General features: G+C 40.6%; 2 protein-coding genes across 2 annotated transcripts; one reads left to right on the forward strand and one right to left on the reverse strand.

Annotated features, from left to right (window-relative positions):
• Positions 1-1706: 1706 nt before the first annotated feature.
• Positions 1707-2057, forward strand: LOC138887263 (uncharacterized). The gene has a single exon (XM_070168989.1). It carries the CDS (start codon positions 1707-1709, stop codon positions 2055-2057), a length of 351 nt encoding a protein of 116 aa, XP_070025090.1.
• A 16142-nt stretch (positions 2058-18199) lies between these two features.
• LOC138887264 (uncharacterized) lies at positions 18200-18742 on the reverse strand. The gene has a single exon (XM_070168990.1). The coding sequence runs from the start codon at positions 18740-18742 to the stop codon at positions 18200-18202; it is 543 nt and encodes a 180-aa protein (XP_070025091.1).
• Positions 18743-21425: the final 2683 nt, after the last annotated feature.

The raw sequence follows: 21425 nt of genomic DNA on the forward strand, positions 1-21425 counted from the left end.
AATTGTATTTTCTTGTTCAGACCACTATTTGTAGTATTCGTAGACAGTCCGTAAAATTTTGACACCAGTTCTGGGTGGAGTTTTATTATGAATTTCATATTAGTATTAAGTTAAACTGTTAAATTCTGTTCTTCCGCATTTTGATTTTCGCTGATTTTCTCATATCATATGGTAAATAGTTAAAGATAAAGGAAAAAGGAAAAATAATTAGTAACGTTGGCTTGCCTAACAGATTCAATGTTAGGTGCCATCACGGTCCCGACGGTGAGAAATTCGGGTCGTGACAAAAAATATGAAACAAAAAATAGAAAAATAAAAGGATTTGAAGGCTATTCGAATTTTTTCTCTTTTATTTCAATTCTTTTTGAATTTCGGGTGGTATTTGGGTTGTAGAAGTGTGATAAAGTCGTTGAATCTGTTGCTATTGCTTTGTCGAACTCCGCCAACTTCATTTCTGGTTGTTTTGGACATTTCAACTTCTGATTCGGGCATTAGGTACATATCCCTGAATCTCTATTTTCTTTTATTTGTTACTAAAATGAGAAGTGTTAAATTCACGGCTAGCTGTTAATTCACTATTTTGTTGAGTTATTTTGCTATTTTCTTCGAGAAATTGCTTACTAGATCTGAAATACTCTTCAGTTATGTTACTTTGTTAGCTCTAAATGTACCTATGTTAGTATCAAGTTGTTAACTGTTGTTGATTTGAGTAGTATGTCTCAAATGATTCTGTGTTCTACCATTTTAATTGATTTTAGTAATTATATTGATATGGTTGAAGTTTGGTTCCTATTCCGAAATTAATGTGAGAGATTGGTGGCTCTAACTTTGGTCCTTGGTTTGCCTTAGTCAAGTTCCAAATGGATTGTTACAGTACTCATGCGACTAAGTTCCAAATAGATTGTTACAATACTTAAGCCATTGAATTTGATTGAATTAAAAAACTAATTGGGCCAAGGAGAAGTGGACCTCTAATGTGGTAGGCTTCAGGTTTTGGATTTTATATTAATTAAAGTAATTAAGCTATACAATTCTCCCCAACAATTTGGTATCCATACCTCATAACTTTGCAATAATCTCAAAGTCGTTTAGGAAATAATTTGAACATCGTAGTTTGCTTCAGGCGCAATTAATAATTAAATCATCATGGCTATGGGTACGGTTCCTGTGGCATAGTTGTGATACATAATCCCCAATCACAACTTCAAATAATAATAAAATACACATGTAGTAGGTCGTGGGTACGGTTCTCGTGACACGGTTCAAAATGTGTACAAAAACAAACAAGTACGCGACATCGCGACTTGTTCAAACAAACTCCATAAATGAATAAAAGCAGTTATAAATTTAAAAATGCACAACATGTTTAAAATATGTAATAAATCAGATAACTTTGCCAATTATTAATGGTTGAGCGACCGTGCTAAAACCTCGAAACTCGGGAATGCCTAAAACCTTCTCCCGGGTTAACAAAATTCTTACTCAATCTTCTGTGTCGCGGACCAAAAATAGAGTCAATTTCCTCGATTTGGGATTTTAAAATAAATCGGTGACTTGGGACACCATAAATATTCCAATTGGCGACTCTGAAAATTAAATAAACAATCTCATATCGATTAATGTCACTTTAATTGGAAAAACTCCATATCCCTCGAGAAAAAGTAGGTGTGATAGCTGCCTGTGAACTTATAAGACAAACCATGAAGATGGATGTACCTAAGAAGGAAATGAGCTTGGCACTCAGAATCACCGAAGGTTCTGATCTGGAAGATGATGAAATGGCTACGATCACCAAAGACTTCAAGAAGTACCTAAGGAGAGGGAAGTTTTCTTCAAGAAGTGAAAGCTACAGCAAGTCAAAAGCTCCTAAGAAGCAAACCAATAATGGTTGCTACAAGTGTGGAAAGACTGACCACCACATTAAGAACTGTCCTTTGTGGGAAATTGAATGGAAGATAGAAAGAGATGAACGAAGGAACAGTAAGAAGGAACAGGTTCAACCCAAGAAAAGCAACAACCAAGGATATAGTCTCTACTTAGGGAGAAATCTCAGATGAAAGCTCAGAAGAAGATGATGATGATTAACAAGCACTTATGGCCAATGGAGAATCTGATGAAGAAGCTGAGGTAAATGCCTTCTATCTCAAAGACAAGATTAAATTTTTGTTTAAAAAAAAGTTATCTTACCTGCTACTAGAGCTAATTGATGAATCTGAGGATGTAAATAATGAAAAGGAACAGTTGTCAAAAGAATGTGTAATTTTGAAAGCTAAGTGCAAAAACCTGGAACTTAGGGCTAGTGAAACTGAAAGTGAAAATACTATGTTGAAGAACCATGTTCATGCATTTGACACAACTATCCTGAAACTTATATCTGAAAATCTAAAATTGAAATTAGGAACAAGCAAAAAGACAGCTGATCACACACAACTCACATTAGAAGAAAATTTAGGAAAAATGAAAGATGAATTGTACAAGAGAGATGATAGGTACGAATCCTAAAGGAGGATCTCAGCGAGGCCAATCATGAGCTAGACAGAACTTGTAATTGGAACAGGTTCTCTGATGCACTTTCATAGCCACAAGAACACTATAATAGCAATAGAAGAGGACTTGGCTATGGGAACCCTTCACCTAAGTGGGATCCCAATTGCAAGTACCTCACACTTTCTGAGAACAAGATTTGTACACATTGTGGTAACAATGGCCACTATAAAAGTGAATGCACTGCAAAAGAAAAGGCAAGTCAAAAGAACAAATATTTTGTTCAAGGGAAAAATAGGCTGCCAAGTTGGACTAAAAAGAATTTGATTAATCCTTTTGCTTATAGAAAGGGACCCAAACTAGTTTGGGTTCCTAAGACTAACCCCTGAATTCCTTTTGTAGGTCCAAGTGAAGGGAAGCAGCCAAATATGGTACATGAATAGTGGCTGCTCAAAGCATATGACATGAAGCAAGAACCAGTTTCTTTCAATTGAGGACCTTAAAGGAGGTAATGTCTCCTTTGGAAATAGGAAGAAAGGTGATATCATTGGAGTTGGAAAGGTAAGTACGACTGATTCTCACTCTATTGAGAATGTCTACTTGATAGATGGACTGAAGTACAGTCTAATAAGTATATCATAATTATGTGACAACGGTAACATGGTAGCATTCACCTCTATATGTTTTGTGATTAACCTTACCACTAACAAGATAGTTTTGCATGTAAAATGAGCGAAAAAAATATATGTTGTGGATTTGTCCACACATTCAGATATGAACTCACTTGCGTAAGTGTGTTGGATAATGATCCCCTCCTTTGGCACAAAAGACTTGGACATGACAGTCTAAGCCAACTCAACAAACTAGTCTCCAAGAACTTGGTGATATGGTTGTCTACCATTAAGTTCAAAATAAAATTTGTAAGACTTGTGCAAGGGGAAATCAAGTAAGATCCTCTTTCAAAATAGAGAATAGTGCGCTCGGACTGCCCATCCGTCTGAGGGTGAAAACCTATGCTCAACTCAACCTGAGTACCCAACTCTCGATGCACAGACCTCCAAAACTGTGAAGTAAACTGAGTGCCCCTATCTGAAATGATGGAAATTGGGACACCATGAAAACGAACAATCTCACGGATATAGATCTCTACCAACCGCTCTGAAGAATAGGTAGTACACACAGGAATGAAGTGCGGAGACTTGGTCAACCAATCCACAATCACCCAAATAGCATCGAACTTCTTCAAAGTCTGAAAGGATCCCAACTACAAAGTCTATGATAATATGCTCCCACTTCCACTCTGGAATATCCATCTACTGAAGCAAGCCACCCGGTCTCTGATGCTCATATTTCACCTAATAACAATTGAGACACGAGCTACAAATCCCACAATGTCCTTTTTCATTCTCCTCCACCAATAATGTTGTCTCAGATCCTGATACATCTTTGTGACACCAGGATGAATGGAATACCGCAAGCTATAGTCCTCCTCTAGAATTAACTCCCGAAGCCCATCTACATGGGGCACGCATATCTGGCCCTGCATCCTTAATACCCTATCATCACCAATAGTCACATCTCTGGCATCGCCGTGCTGAACTATGTCCTTAAGGACAAGCAAATAAGGATCATCATACTGGCGCTCTCTGATGCAATCAAACAAGGAAGACTAATAAATCACACAAGCCAATACCCGACTGGGCTCTGAAATATCTAACCTCATGAACCGATTGGCCAAGGCCTGAAAAGCAACTGCAAGAGGTCTCTCCCCAACTAGAATATATGCCAAGGCATCGGCCACCATATTAGCCTTTCCCGGATGGTACAAAATAGTAATATCATAATCCTTTTAGCAACTCCAATCATCTCCACTGCCTCAAATTGAGATCCTTGTGTTAGAATAAGTGCTGGAGGCTACGATGATCGGTAAATACCTCACAAGACACACCATACAAATAATGCCTCCAAATCTTCAACGCGTGAACAATGGCAACCAACTCCAAATCATGAACAGGGTAGTTCTTCTCATGGGGATTCAACTGACGAGAAGCATAAGCAGTAACTCTACCCTCCTGCATCAATACACACCCAATAACAACTCTCGAAGCATCACAATACATGGTATATGAACCTAAAGCTGATGGAAAAGCTAACACTAGAGTTGTGGTCAAGGCAATCTTGAGCTTCTGAAAGCTCTCCTCAACTCATCTGACCACCTGAATGGAGCACCCTTTTGATTCAACTTGGTCAAGGGCGATGTGATAGATGAGAATCCCTGAACAAACCGGCGGTAATAACTCGCCAAACCAAGGAAGCTGCGAATCTCTGTGGCTGAGGATGGTCTGGGCCAACTCTGAGCTGCCTCTATCTTCTTTGGATCAATCTGAATACCCTAACTGGACACCACATGCCCTAGGAAAGCCACTGAGCTGAGCCAAAACTCACACTTGGAGAACTTTGCATAAAGCTTCTCCTCCCTCAATCTCTGCAACACAACTCTCAAATGATTCGCGTGCTCCTCTTGACTACGTGAGTACACCAGAATATCATCAATGAAAACTATGACAAATGAGTGCCGAAATACGTTGTTCATCAAATGCATGAACGCTGCTGGGGCATTGGTCAGCCCAAAACACATCACCAAGGACTCATAATGACCATATCGGGTCCTGAAAGATGTCTTAAGAATATCTGAGTCCCTGATCTTCAACTGGTGATAACTTGAACGGAGATCAATCTTGGAGAACACTCTCGATCCCTGAAGCTAGTCAAACAAATCATCGATACGAGGCAAAGGATACTTGTTCTTGGTTGTTACTTTGTTCAACTGCCTGTAATCAATGCACATCCTCATCGAACCATCCTTCTTCTTTACGATTAGAACAGGTGCACCCCAAGGCAACACACTAGACCGAATAAACCCCTTATCAAGGAGTTCCTAAAGCTGCTCCTTTAATTCCTTCAACTCCATTGGTACCATATGATACGGTGGATTAGAAATGGGATGAGTGCCCGGCACCTGATCAATAACAAAATCAATATCCCTATCCGGTGGAATTCCGGCAGGTGTGTAGGAAACATATTGGGAAAGTCCCTCACAACAGGAGTAGAATCAATACTGGGAGTCTCTGCACCGATACTAGAACTTAGGATATTCAAATTTTGGCGATTTGGACCTCGATTTAAGGTCCGATTTCAAAATAAATTATATATTTAAGTTCGTGGGTGAATGGGTAATCGTGTTTTGGTTCGAACCTCGGGTTTTGACCATGTGGGCCCGAGGTCGATTTTTGACTTTTTGGGAAAATCATTAGAAAACTTATTTTCATGCATTAGAATTGATTCATTTAGCATTTATTGATATCGTTCAGTAAATTATGGCTAGATACAAGCGAATTGGTGGTAGAATCGAGGGGTAAAGTAGTAGTTGAGGCTTGATTGTGTTTGTGGCATTGAGGTAAGTGTTTTGTCTAACCTTAGCTTGAGGGAATAGGAGTCATGGTCTTATTTGCTATATGTTAATTGTTGAGTAAAACGTATAGGTGTGGTGACAAGTACATATGCATCTGTGTCAAGCATGCCCGTGAGTCTTATACTATGATTGTTGTGATTCCGTTATGTGTAATCCATGCTTTATATGATGATTTCTAATGTTGAGCAAGGTTAATGGAAGTATTCTTGGTAATTGAACATTTTAGAGCATTGGTTCAAGTTGAGAATTGAGTTGTGGAGTACTTGTGGAAAAGAGAAGAGGTTTATGATATTGTTTCCCTTGCCGGGATATTATTGCTTATGATATTATTTCCCTTGCCGAGATGTTATTACTTATGATATTGCTTCCCTTGATGGGATTTTATTGTATTACTATTGTTCCCTTGCCGGGATTCTATTGTGATTTTATTGATTCCCTTGCCCAAATTGCTTTGTGATTGTTTCTTGGGTAAGGATGAGTGTACAAGCACGAAGGGTGATACCGTGCATGATATTTGTGAGTGAGTGTTAATGAACGAAGAGTGATGTCGTGCCGATACTGTAAATGTAAAAGCACGAAGGGTGATGTCACGCCATGATATGAGTGATAATGCACGAAGGATAATGTCGTGCCATGATTATGTGATGTAAAAGCACGAAGGGTGATGTTGTGCCGATTATATTGATTCCTATGGTGAGAACGAGAGTAAAAGCACGAAGGGTGATGTCGTGCACTGGTGATTGTTCTCCTTATTCTTGCTTACAGTTGAATTTTGGTGCTCCATATGCTTCTTTACTGAATTTCTGTTTGTGCATGATATTTTCCCCCGAGCATGTTTCCCCTTCCCATCTTTAACTACTAGTTTCTGTCGTTATTATTTGTTGTATATGATATAACTGCATAGGTTTATTTGGTAGTCTTAGCCTAGGATCATCACTACTTCATCGAGGTTAGGCTCGACACTTACCAGCACATGGGGTCAGTTGTGCTGATACTACACTCTGCACTGTGTGCAGATCCCAGTGCTGGAGCTTTTGGACCATAGTGAGGTTGTTGCCTTCAGTCCATCAAGAGACTCGAGGTAGTCCTGTAGGCATACGCAGGCCTTGGCATCCCCTTCTATCTTTTAATTTTGTTTTGATGTAGTTCCGAGACAAATTTGTATCTTTCAATCATTGGTATTCGTAGGTAGTCCGTGACATTGTGACACCAAATTCTAGGTAGAGTTGTATTTTGGATTTACGTAGTAGTATTTGGTGATATTATCAGATTTCGTCTTCCGTATTTATTTTATTATTATGGTTATTCCACTTTTGATTGCCTGTTATATATCGGTAAAAAAGGCTAAGTAAAAGGGTAATAAAACTTGTAACTCTGGGCTTGCCTAGCTTTCATGAGTAGGCGCCATCACGACTCCCGAGGGTGGAAAATCCGGGTCGTGACAAGTTGGTATCAGAGCTCTAGGTTGCTTAGGTCTCACAATTCATGGACAAGCTTAGTAAAGTCTGAGGGATCGGTACGAAGACATCTGTATTTATCCCCCAGAGGCTACAGATTTAGGAAAAACTTCACATTTATTCTTTCATGTCGTGCGACTTGATTTCTCAATTCTAATTAAACTTCCACTCTGTTCTTTCGTAGATGGTGAGAACACGTACCGCTTCATCAGTTGACCAGCAGCCTGAGTCCCCAATAACAGCTCCGGCGAGGGGCAAAGACCGAGGCCGTGCTAAGGCCTGGGGTATAGGCAGAGCTCAATCCAGAGCTCGAGCAGCAGCACCAGAGGTGGAGCCTCAGGTTGAGTTTGACAATGAGGTCCCAGCCTAGACAGTTCCAGCAGGACCAGCTCAGGTTCTAGAGGGGTTCATCGCCACCCCGATACTTCAGGATGCTTTGGTCCGTCTAGTGGGCCTTATGGAGAGTGTCGCCCAGGCAGGCTTGCTTCCTGTAGCACTAGTCGTCTCTCAGGCTAGAGAATGATCCCAGACTCCTACTACTTGCACTCTGGAGTAGGTGGCTCCCCAGTTTCAGACTCCAGTAGCTTAGCTAGTTGGGGTAGTTTAGCTTGGTATTAGGGCACATACTGATGAGGGGCCAGCTATATTTGTTGATGCCTTGTGGAGGTTGGATAGGTTCACCAAGCTCTTTACTACTACTTTTGGTGGTACAACTTCTAAGGATCCCCAGGATTATTTGGACAACTGTCATGAGGTTCTACGGAACATGGGGATAGTGGAGACCAATGGGGTCGACTTTGCTGCTTTTCATCTATCTAGATCCGCCAAGACTTGGTGGAGAGATTATTGTTTGGCTAGACCAGCTGGGTTACCGGCTTTGACTTGGGATCAGTTCTCTCAGCTATTTCTAGAGAAGTTTCTTCCTATCACTCAGAGGGAGGACTATCGGAGGCAATTTGAGCGTCTCCAGCAGGGTTCTATGACTGTTACTTAGTACAAGACTAGATTCATTGACTTGGCCCATCATGCTCTTTTTATACTTCCCACTGAGAGTGAGTGAGGAGGTTCATTGAGGGACTCATTTAGCCTATTCGATTGCAGATGGCTAAGGAGACGGGGAGCGAGATTTCTTTTCAGGATGCGACCAATGTGGCTAGGAGAGTTGAGATGGTTCTATCACAGGGTTGGTCAGGGGTCTGACAAGAGGCCTCGTCATTCGGGCAGGTTCAATGGTGCCTCATCTGGAGGCAGAGATTCTTTTGGTAGGGGCCATCCTTCCAGGCCATTTCATTCAGCACTTCAGGCTTTTCATGGTGCGCCAGGTGGCCATGGTTCTCATATGCAGTATTCTAATCAGTTGCCCTACAATGCACCACCAGCTCCTATCATTGCACCGCCACTCCAGAGTTTTCAGAGTGGTTATTCAGGCCGTCAAGGCTAGCAACCGAGGCTTGTTATACTTGTGGTGATACAAGGAATGTTGCTAGATTTTGCCATCGAGCATCGAGCAGCTCTCAACATCAGGGTTCCTGTGCCATGGACTAGGCACCGAGTGTTCCATCACCCGCTCAGCCAGCTCGATGTGAAGGTACATGTGCTAGATGTGGAGGTAGAGGTATTAGAGGTAGAGGTCAGGCCGCTAGAGGTGGAGGCCAGCCAGCAGGAGGTCATCCCAGAGATGTAGTTCAGAGTGGTGGGGCCCAGCCTCGATGTTATGCTCTTCTAGCCAAGCCTGAGGCTGAGGCCTCTGATGTAGATATCACAAGTACTGTTCTATTTGTAGTAGAGATGCTTCATTTCTATTTGATCCAGGATCTACATACTCCTATGTGTCATCTTATTTTGCACTGTATCTGATCATGCCTAGTGATTCCTTGAGTGCTCTTGTATATGTGTCTACATCGGTGGGTGATTCTATTGTGGTAGATCGTGTCCATCGTTCATGCATAGTTGTGATTAGGGGTCTTGATACCCTAGTAGATTTGTTACTTTTGGATATGGTTGATTTTGATGTCATATTGGGATGGACTATTATTGCCTTACCACGCTATCTTGGATTGTCATACCAAGACCGTGACCTTAGCCTTGCCAGGTTTACCTCGTTTAGAGTGGAGAGGGACTCTTAGTCATTCCACTCGTAGGGTTATCTCATATATGAAGGCTCGGCGTATGGTTAATAAGGGATGTTTGGCCTATTTTGTGCATGTTCGTGATTCTAGTGCTGAGGTTCCTTCTATGGATTATGTGCCTGTTGTTTGTGAGTTTCCTGAGGTATTTACTTCAGACCTGTCAGGTATGCCACCCCATAAGGATATTGACTTTTGTACTGATTTGGCTCCGCGCACTTAGCCTATTTCTATTCCGTCGTATCGTATGGCCCCGCCTGAGTTGAAAGAATTGAAGGAGAAATTGCAAGACTTGCTTGATAAATGTTTTATTAGACCTAGTGTCTCGCCTTAGGGTGCGCCGGTGTTGTTTGTTAAAAGGAAGGACAGATCGATGAGGATGTCTATAGATTATCGACAGTTGAACAAGGTTACAATTAAGAATAAGTATCCATTGCCGAGGATTGATGATTTGTTTGATCACCTTCAGGGTGCCAAGGTATTTTCGAAGATTGACTTGAGATTTCGCTACCATCAGTTGAGGATTAGGGCATCTAATGTTCCTAAGACAACTTTCCGCACTCGGTACGGGCATTTTGAGTTCATGGTGATGTCATTCGGGTTGACAAATGCCCCAGCAGCTTTCATGGATTTGATGATCCGAGTGTTTAAGCCTTACTTAGATTCATTCATGAGTCTTCATTGCTGATATTTTGATCTATTCTCGCAGCCGGGAGGAGCATGAGCAGCATCTGAGAGTTGTTCTTCAGACTTTGAGAGATAGTCAGTTGTATGCCAAGTTTTTGAAGTGTGAGTTCTGGTTGAGTTCAGTTGCATTCTTGGGTCACGTTGTATCAGTAGAGGGTATTCAGTGGATCTGAAGAAGATAGAGGCAGTCAAGTGTTGCGCCCCCTTTTTCCCTCTTATGCAATTGGTAGATCGGGTTTATGACATTTTCGGGTGTAGGACAACTCGTTCCTTTTGGGAACTGGGTTTTGCATTTGAAGAGTCGCCACCTAATGATTTAAGGTGCATTAGGACACCTATAAGGGTTCACTTCTAAGTTTGTTTGATAACCAGAGATAGGGTAAGGGCTTGAAATTATCCCAATGGGAAGGTGTTAGGCACCCCTCAGGATCCACAAGTGTGGTTCCCGGCCAGATACTTTTGTGAATGTTTTGTGCAATTTAGCAAATAGACAAGTATAGGCTCAAATAGTGGGGGATTTAAATTTAAACACATAAGAGTTCGAAAGAACAATTAAAAGAAGAGTTTTGAAAAGAAATTAGCAAATAAAAGGGGAGGGGGTCCTAGGTTTATATTTAATATGGATCACATCAATGCGATACCCGGTATGACACTCCTCAAAAGAGGGGATACACGTGGTATTAGCGCACCGTTTATCATATCCATATCTATCATTCCCACCCCGTCAAGGGATTAAAGGGCGGATTGGTCTCGATCTCTATTGCATGCTATTACTCGTCCCATTCCTATTAGTCCCAGAGGAACTTAGGACTACTATTCCTAAAGGGGAGGGATATTAGGCTGACTTGGATTTCAAAATGTAAAAATCCAAGGCGACATACAAAACACATAACACTGCACTTTAGGGGAAGCATGTAAACAAATAAAAGGCTCATGTATACCTCCTCAAACAAACACATAAATACCATGGCTTGAACATATATTTAGGGTCTGAAATTTAAACTACTAAGGCAAAAGGGGAGTTCCAACCAATTTATTACATAACTCAGATAAGAAGTCTGAATCAGTCCTGCCTGCTGGTTGTAGCAATTACTACTTAACAGAGACGAAATTCATTTTTTTATTATCACCTAAAGCTTGCCTAAGCGTTTGGGGTGAGATCCTATGAACATGGTATCTACTATTGATTCAGCATGTGGCAAAGTAATAACAATTTTAAAAGAATGATTTGGAAATCTTATAGGCATGCTCTCTAAACTGCGTTAAATAAAGGAGTAAGGTCGTTAAAAACTGGTTCAGAGTCGAACTGATTTTAAATAGTTTCAGAACCTATAGGCAGGATATCTAGTATTGCTCTTTTCATTCCTATAGACATTATTTCTAAAAAAGGGGACTGGTTCTTAACCTTATGGACATGATATCTGATTTTAACCATTTCTATCCTAAGAACATGGTGTCTAAATGTGACAATAACATGCATAATTTAAGCAAGTCTTATAGGCAGGTTCCCTAGATGTAGAACATGAAGAATTTAAATCCTATAGGCATATTTTCTAGATGCAGAACATGCAGAATTTTAGTGAAAACGGATCTTATAGACATAGTATCTAAATGCAGAGTTAAACATGCATAATTTAAAACAACAAATCTTATAGGCATGATTTCTAAATGCATAGTTAAACATGCAGAATTTAAAGCAATGGATCCTATAGGCATGATTTCTACCCTTAAGTATGCATAATTACCCAGCCCTTTTCACTAGCCAACCCCAGTGTTTATTACAAATTATTATAAACTGAATAATGAATTACATCAAGGAAGTATAAAAGAAAAGTTACAACCAGAGGAAGGCTGATTCTTGACTTTCTCTCTGAGTTATGGAATAAACCACCTCAAATGTCATTGTTTCAAACCCTTTCTCAGACTTGAGTGTGTCAAAGTTCCCTAAGGGTCTCAAGGGGACCCCGGGCAGTGCTCAAACCCAAGTTGCATAACCAGATAGAGATGAGTGCAGTGTGGAAGGGCCATCCCTCATGTGTCCAAGTTCAGAGGGAGCTCATGGGTCCCAAGGCACGGCTCACATAAGAGGGGCAGAACTTAAGTCTAAGAATATAGTGGAAGTGCAGGAGTAGAGATTTAAAATTGAGTGGACAGTGGAGAGGGGAGAGGGGTAGTTTGGAAAGCAGTAGTAGTAAAAGCTAAAATTATACAGCATCAGTAATAGCACAAAGGGGGCAGGGGTTTGGGAATACATTGCAGGTGGCTTATGAACCTAAGAGGGGTCAAAATCTGGATATGCCCAGCAATAAGTGATGTTGGTATACCCATAAACCAGCCAGAGGATACACACATAAAGAGGATATGAAGTATGTGATCAGGGAGGGTCAGGTCTGGGTCATGCATAGCAATGTCTAATACTGGAATGCCCTCAAACCAACCAAAAATACAAACACATAGGGGATATGGGGGGTTTGGGGTTCATAAGTGACTGATAGAATTCATACATATGGGAAACATGAATTTAGAAAAGGAAGGGGCAGATTTCAACATGCTTATCAATGCAACTTGATTAAAACACAAACAGAAATATGCAAGAGTGAGGGAAATAGCAAAGAAAACATGTTGTTATTGATGCTGGAAAGTTAATTAGAACATACCAGTAAAGAAGCAAATGCAGAAAGAAAAGTGAGCAAGTTCCCATAGCCTAGCCTTGGCTTTCAGCTGGCTACACAAGGCAGCAACACAAGCAGTAATAGAGAAAAAGAGAGAGAGAGAGAGAGAGAGAGAGAGTTTGAGTGAATTGTGTGTTCTGAACTCAAGTAGTTCGTGTCTGTTTGAAAGAAGAGAAAGTGCAGGGTATTTATAGCTTCTGAAAACGAGTGAGAAGTAAGGTAACAAGTAAAGTTTTAATACAAATATAGAAACAATCAATAGTTAGAATCAATTACACAAGTGAATCCCTTTAATTAAGGAGTCATTGTTTAACGAGTAATGACATATTCAAAATAAGGAAAGAAGATCAATTTAGAGACAAACTGATTATTTCCATAAAAGGAGTAGTAAAAACATTGAGTAAGTAATCAAGTCTAAGGACAGAAATATGCTTATTTTGGGAAAAGATTCAGTAAGACAAAATAAGTAAAGGAATCAATTAACTTTAACAGGTGAGTGAAATTAGAGTTCATAAAAGAAAATTTTTAAAATTAACCCCAAAATTGAAGATCAATCAAAGAAGAAACCTCAGCATATAAATAGAGTGCACAAACACTAGACATGTGAAGCCAAACCTATTGGCAAAAGAAACAGCATGCAATAGTAGTACAAAGTTTAATAGAGAGCAAACATTCGAAGCATGATAGTCCAGTAGGTCGAGTCACATTGAATCAACAGTGAAGAAAAAGTAGAGTATCGGAAGAATACAAAGGGTCTCACAGTAACGGATGAGAAAACCTTTTGAAAAGTTAGGGTTTCAAGTCGAGTTCAAAAGATAGTAAAACTCGGAGTCAAATAAGTCACATAAAGAAAATAAAGTCTAAAACAAAAGCTTTCAGTCGAGTCAAGTACTCAAACAAACAATTTCAGCCCCAAAGAGCTAGGGCTTTTCAACAACAATCTAGTTTTAAAATGTTAACACAAATAAATCAAACAAGAACGAGGAACTTAATTAAACAAGTATACATTTAAACAAACAGCTTTAGGATTCGAATGAGACCCAAAAGAAATTACGGTTTTCAACATGCTGACTCAAGTAGAAGGAAAGCATAACAAACAGTTCGAGTCATAAAACAACATTGAGAATCAGAGAAAAGATTTTTGAAATAACTTAAAGGAAAACCCTAATCAGAAAAATGAAGAGTCTTTATGAAAATAACGTTGAAGAACCTTCGAGAAAAAATGCTTAACAGTTCATGGTAAGCACAGATCTAAGGTAGATCTTAGAGATTAGGATTTCAGAAAACCCAAAAGAAAACGAGAAAGATCTCGAGAGTTAACGATCTAACCAGAAAATGCCAAGGACCCGCCTTGAAAGGTCATGAATGGCCAGGAAAGGTCGTGGATGGTCGGAGAAAGGTCAGAGATGACCGGAGAAGGGTCATCGAGCAAAGACTAGACCAGGGTAGATTAGGATGGCGGTGGCTAGGGTTTGAGGGTGTTGTAGAGAGGATTTGGGAGAGGAGGGATTCAGAGGTGGCGTATGGTAACAAATGAAAGGGTTTGGGGGTAGTTCGGAATTAATTAAGGCAAGGGTGATTATTGGCCGTTGATCTGAATGATCAACGGCCCGGATTAAAACTGGTAAGTGGGTGGTTTAATGAAACTAGGTTTGGGTTGGTTTAAATTGAAGTTGGGTCGGGGTTCGATTGAGGTAGAATTAGGCTACAATTGAAATGAAATCTGGATAGATTTTAAATATCCATTTTTTCCATTTATTTTATAAAAAATAGTAAATTAAATTTTGGAAATAAATTGAAAGTACTAAAATGATTTGTAACACATAATTATCAATTTAAAAATACTGGACTTAATTTTTATAAATATAAACGCAATTAAATCTTAAAAGGGGCTAATATTGCAATTATATGCAATTTAGCTTTAAAAATATTAAATAACTTTTTAAAAATATGCAAAACATATCTTAGCTATATTTTAGTATAAATATGAGAATCCAATAAATGAATCACCAAAATGATAATTTGATAATTATTATTGGGTTTTTTATGAATAAAATAGGGGAATAAATTGATTTAAAAACCTTTAAAAATTAAGGAAAAATAATAAAACATTTGGGCATACTTATATATGCATACATATACTATTTTGAAGGTATTTGCATATTGAAAAATATATAGGGAAAAATTGGGTATCAACAACTACGCCTCTTTACTCGAGAAGGATGAAAGAGTTGACGGGTAAAGATATAATTACCAATTTTGACCGAACGGAACGGTTCGAAGAGGTATAGGCCGTGCCCTGGATTTTGAGCTATCTACATATCCCTAGCTTTACAAATTTCAGGCCACATGTAGTTCAGTATCCGTCAGTGGAGGATGCCGATGGAGACTTTCCAAAAATGGACGCAATATCCAAGACGGGGTAAATGGTTAAGCTCTGATATGGTTGTGGGAACTGGAGCGGAATTGCTCCTGCCGAGATAGTCGTTGCTCGCCGGTTTACCTATAAATAAGCAATACAAGCATATATTGTGTGTAAATTTAAACATGATGCAAATTCCCGTTGAACCATGAAGGTTGTCTTTGGACGGTTAGGATGACGTCCTTAGACCATGATGTCCTGGGCCATGAAGCGTGCAATAAAGGATTCGCAGGCCATGAAATAATGCTCTCGAGCTATGAGGATGGTTCCTCCAAACCATGATGCCTTTGATTAATGATATGCGAAATTAAAAGGGATCCTCAGGCCATGGCATGGTGTTCTCGGGCTATGAAAATGGTGCCTCCGAATGATGACGCCTTTGGATAATTTGGCGAGCTTGCAGCCCATGAGATGTAGTATGTGGCGATCTTTCAGCCATGCAGATGTAGTATGTGGCAATTTTTCAGCCATGCAGATGCAGTATGTGGCGATCTTTCAGCCATGCAGATATAGTATGAGGCGATCTTTCAGCCGTGCAGATGTAGTATGAGGCGATCTTTCGACCGTGTAGATGTAGTATAAGGCGATCTTTCAGCCGTGCAGATGTAGTATGAGGCAATCTTTCAGCCATGTCGATGTAGATATGGTTATCTTTCAGCCATGCAGATGTAGATGTGGCGATCTTTCAGCCATGTAGATATAGATGTGGCGATCTTTCAGCCATGCAATGTAGTAGGTGGCAATCTTTCAGCCATGCAGATACAGATGGAGGTAGAGCTTAACCTCAGAAGGCAGAATGGTATTCTTATACAATGCGAAAATGCAGATGGAGATAGCGTTTAGTATCGGAAGGCAGAAAAGTAGCCTTATGCGATGCAGAAATGCAGATGGAGATAGCATTTAGTCTCGGAAGGCAGAATGGTAGCCTTATGCGATGCAGAAATGTAGATGGAGACAGCGTTTATTCTCGGAAGCAGAATAGTAGCCTTATGCGATGCAGAAATGCAGATGGAGACAGCGTTTAGTCTCGGAAGGCAGAATGGTAGCCTTATGCAATGCAAAAATGTAGATGGAGACAGCGTTTAGTCTCGGAAGGTAGAATAGTAGACTTATGCAAGAAATAAAATGGCAGATGGTAAAAGAACTTTCTTAGCTGATAGTAGATTGTGATATTGTGACTTCTGGGGACATTGTGACACACAGAATGTCACTGTGTGTATGGATAGCAAATGTTTGTAAATGCAACAATTCTGAGAGTTGTATTCCTGAACAATGTTTGTCTCATGAGTGTATAGTATGTTTGGTGATTTCGCAATCCAAGTGCCTACATCCAAGAAAAAATAGTGAGTTTTGCAAAGGAGGGAGGTTAGTTTGTATCCCCGTTGGCTCTGCTTGACGTACTCAGCTTTGATCTGGTGTTACTGCATGTATTATTGGGGTAGCATTGCTAAACAAAGCAATTTTAGTAATATGTATGGTTTTGTAAAAATATGATATAATAATTTTTTAGATGAACCGACGACTGTGACGTGGTTCAGGACATTGCAACCTCTCTTGCTACAGAATTTTGAGGGTCCCCCTCAAAATGCTACCCCAGTTTAATGGGTCGATGCTTCTGACTATTGTTTGCGACAATCGGCTGAAATCACTTCGGAACTTTGAGGGTCCTCCTCAAAATTCTGCCCCGTTTCTAATTATGGGGGAAATGAAAATTTTATTGAATTATGACCGAACCCTTAGGGTTGCCTACGTATCTCCTCTTAAACGGGAATCAGGTCAGGCGTAGTTCAATTTACATCATACAAGGAAAGCATAAAATTACACATAGTAACGCTTGACTACATCTGAATTGATTGGTTTAGGCCATATTTCTCCATCCATCTCTGCAAGTATGAGGGCTCCTCCTGTCAAAACCCGGTGAACCATGTATGGACCCTGCAAGTTGGGAGAGAACTTCCCTTTGGCTTCATCTTGATGTGGGAAAATTTTCTTTAATACCAGCTGCCCCAGTGTGAACTGTCTTGGCTTGACCCTTTTGTTGAAGGCTCTGGACATTCTGTTCTAATAGAGTTGGCCATGGAAAAATGCGTTCATTCTCTTTCCTTCTGTAAGGTCTAGTTGCTCATAACAACTTTTTACCCACTCTGTGTCGTCGAGCTCAGCTTCTTGTATGATCCTTAGGGAAGAAATTTCTACCTCAACGGGAATGACTGCTTCTGTACCATAAACCAACATATAGGGGGTCACACCGGTTGATGTACGGACTATGGTGCGATATCCCAATAAAACAAATGATAACTTCTCGTGTCATTGTTTATGCTTCTCTATCATTTTCCTCAATATCTTCTTGATATTCTTATTGGCGGCTTTTACGGCTCCATTCATCTGAGGTCTATAGGCTGTGGAATTCTTGTGTTTAATCTTGAAGGTTTCACACATAGCTTTCATCAAGTCACTGTTGAGGTTGGAGCCATTATCAATAATGATCGACTATGGCACCCCGAATCCACAAACAATGCGGTCGCGGACAAAGTCTGCCACGACTTTCTTAGTTACTGCTCTGTAAGATGCTGCTTCGGCCCATTTGGTGAAAAAATTGATTGCTACTAAAATAAACCTATGTCCGTTGGATGCAGTAGGCTCAATTGGTCCAATGACATCCATTCCCCAGGCGGCGAACGGCAACAATGAGATTGTTGCATTAAGCCCATTTGGAGGCACCTATATCATGTTTACATGTACCTGACAGCGGTGGCATTTCCGGACATACTGGATGCAGTCCGATTCCATAGTCATCCAAAAGTAACCAGCCAAGAGTATTTTCTTGGTTAAGACAAAACCGTTCATATGTGGACCGCAGGTCCCAGCGTGAACTTCCTCTAGTAGCATGATGCTTCCTTTGCGTCGACATACCTTAATAATCCCAAATCAGGAGTCCTCCTATACAGGATTCCTCCACTGTGAAAGAAATTATTGGACAACCTCCGAAGTGTGCGCTTTTTAGTATGATTAGCAAGCTCTGGGTACTCTCCTTGTGCCAAATATTCCTTGATATCATGAAACCAAGGCTTTCCATCCGCTTCTTCTTCAACGTGGGTATAGTAGGCTGGTTGATCATGGATCTTTACTGGAATGGGATCAATGAAATTTTTGTCTGGATGTTGTATCATAGACGACAGGGTAGACAATGCGTCGGCGAACTCGTTCTGGATTCTGGGAACATGTTGGAACTTCGTCTTGGTGAATCTTTTCCTCAATTCCTGTACATGATGCAGATACGGGAGTATCTTGGAGTTCTTGGTTACCAATTCTTCTCGGACCTGATGTATAAGTAGTTCCGAATCTCCGATTACTAGCAACTCTTGAATGTTCATGTTAATAGCCATTTTGAGCCCTAAGATGCAAGCTTCATATTCAGCCATATTGTAAGTACAAGGGAACCTGAGTTTGGCGGATACCGAATAATGCTGACCGGTTTCTGATACTAGGACTGCTCCTATGCCAACTCCTTTGAAATCTGTCGCCCCATCAAAGAACATTCTCCAATCGTCATAGGATTCTGCAATGTCTTCTCCTATGAATGATACCTCTTCATCAGGAAAATATATTTTCAGGGGTTCGTATTCTCCATCCACGGGATTTTCAGCAAGGTGATCTGCTAGTGCATGCCCCTTAATTGCTTTTTGAGTCATGTAGACAATGTCAAACTCACTCAACGGGATTTGCCACTTGGCTAGCTTGCTAGTGGGAATGGGCTTCTGAAAGATGTACTTCAAAGGATCCATCCTTGATATGAGATATGTGGTATAGGCACAGAAATAGTGCCTCAGCTTCTGAGCTACCCAAGTCAAAGCATAACAGGTGTGCTCTAACAGAGAATATAGGGCCTCGTACGGGGTGAACTTCTTACTGAGATAATAGATGGCATGTTCCTTCCTCCTCGTTTCATCATGCTGCCCTAGAACACAACCGAAAGCTCTATCCAAGACTGCAAGGTAGAGTAATAAGGGTCTACCTGGCTCAAGTGGGACCAAGACTGGTGGTGTTGACAAGTACTCCTTTATTCTGTCGAAGGCTTTCTGGAAGTCATCGGTTCATATGGTGGCGGCGTCCTTCTTCAAGATCTTAAAGATTGGCTCATAGATAACTATAGATTGTGCTATGAACCGGCTGATGTAGTCGAGTCTCCCCAGGAAACTCATCACGTCTTTCTTGTTCTTTGGCGGTAGTAGTTCTTAAATGGCTTTAACTTTTGATGGATCCAGTTCTATTCCTCGGCGAATCACCATAAACCTAAGCAATTGTCTAGCAGGAACCCCAAACGCGCACTTCGCGGGGTTTAGTTTCAGATTGTACCTCTGTAGTCTATTGAAGAACTTTCTCAAATCTTCCATGTGATCAGTGGCCTTCTTGGACTTGATGATAAAATCATCTACATATACCTCTATCTCCTTATGTATCATGGAAAATGGTAGTCATAGCCCTCATGTAGGTGGCCCCTGCGTTCTTCAGGCCGAACGGCATCATCTTGTAACAGTACATTCCCCACCGCGTAATGAAAGATGTTTTCTCAGCATCTTCTTCATCCATCCAGATCTGATGATAACCAGCGAATCAATCTACAAATGACTACAGCTCATGCTTGGCACAATTTTCAATCAGGATATGTATGTTCGGCAAAGGGAAGTCATCCTTTGGACTGGCCCGGTTGAGATCTCGGTAGTCGACACAGACTCTGACCTTTCCATCCTTCTTTGTCGCTAGCATGATGTTGGCTAACCATGTCGGGTATTCTACTACCCTGAGAACCATAGCTTTGACCTGTTTAATGACTTCTTCCTTGATTTTCAAACTCATATCATGCTTGAACTTTCTGAGCTTCAACTTTACCGGCGGACATGTTGGATCAGTTGGCAGTTTGTGAGCTATAATAGACGTACTCAGACTAGTCATGTCATCGTACGACCAGGTGAATATGTCCTCATATTCCCTTAGAAATTCTATATATTCCTTCTTTTCTGATGGCAATAAGTGAACACTGATTCGTGTTTCCTTGACATTTTCTGCATCTCCCAGGTTAACAATCTCGGTCTCATCCAGGTTGGACTTAGGTCTATTTTCAAAACTCTCAACTTCTTTAACAATCTCTTCTAGTATGTCATTTTCCTCAGAATCAATATCCGCTTGTTGCGTTGTCTCGTTACATGTCACTGTCATTGGTTCATCAAGGTAAGTAACAACAATGCTGTATAAGTAAAGTAATGAGAGAGAAAAATAATAATGAGTGTTGATTCATAAGAAAAGTCGAAATGCTTTGATAAATTTCATAACTATTTTGAACATTGAAGATCTTATTGCGGGAATTAAAATGCGGAAGGAAAATCATTTAGCAAATAAAAACAGAGCTTGTTTTAGCCTTGCTACCTCGAGGCTCGTCGGGCTCTGGTTGTCCTGATGGTCCATTTATTGAGGTGTGCCCCTCTTCTTACAGCCTGTATAGAAGGGCCTTCCTCCCCTTCCTACTCGAGAATAACACAGCAGCCCATGTCATTGTCTTCCAGGAACAAATTCTTTACCGCTGCAAGTGCTTCTTCTTCTTCTGACCCATAAACAATGTCAGCCTGCTGGAAGGTCTGCTCCAAATGTGGTATTGGTTGCTCCAGTGGATAGTAAGAACCGCGCCATGGTGGCGATCAGTTGTTGCATTCTTTCCAGGTGTACTCATATCCCGGATCGAAAGTTGTGCCATGTTACTTGAGTTTTATGGGCTTAATGATTCCTTGGAGGTTCTTTCAGAGTCCCTTGCCAGGTTCGTACCACTCCAATTTAGTATGCTCTCGATTTTGTTATTCCACCATTTGTATTTGTCAACAATATTCACCCGTTCAATATAGTGGTAAGTCTTTCCACCTAGCTTCCTTCTTCCTTTGATTGACGGAATGGTCTAGCAATTGTATATATGGTTGCTACCATCGCCGTGAATGATCACCTCCTGGTGGTTCCATTCGAACTTTACGTCCTGATGCAGTGTTAACGATACAACCCTAGCAGCATGAATCCATGGCCATCCCAACAGTAGATTGTAAGATGTTGTCACATCTATTA

This window comes from Nicotiana sylvestris, chromosome 3 (genome assembly GCF_000393655.2).
Source record: "Nicotiana sylvestris chromosome 3, ASM39365v2, whole genome shotgun sequence".
Lineage (NCBI taxonomy): Eukaryota > Viridiplantae > Streptophyta > Magnoliopsida > Solanales > Solanaceae > Nicotiana > Nicotiana sylvestris.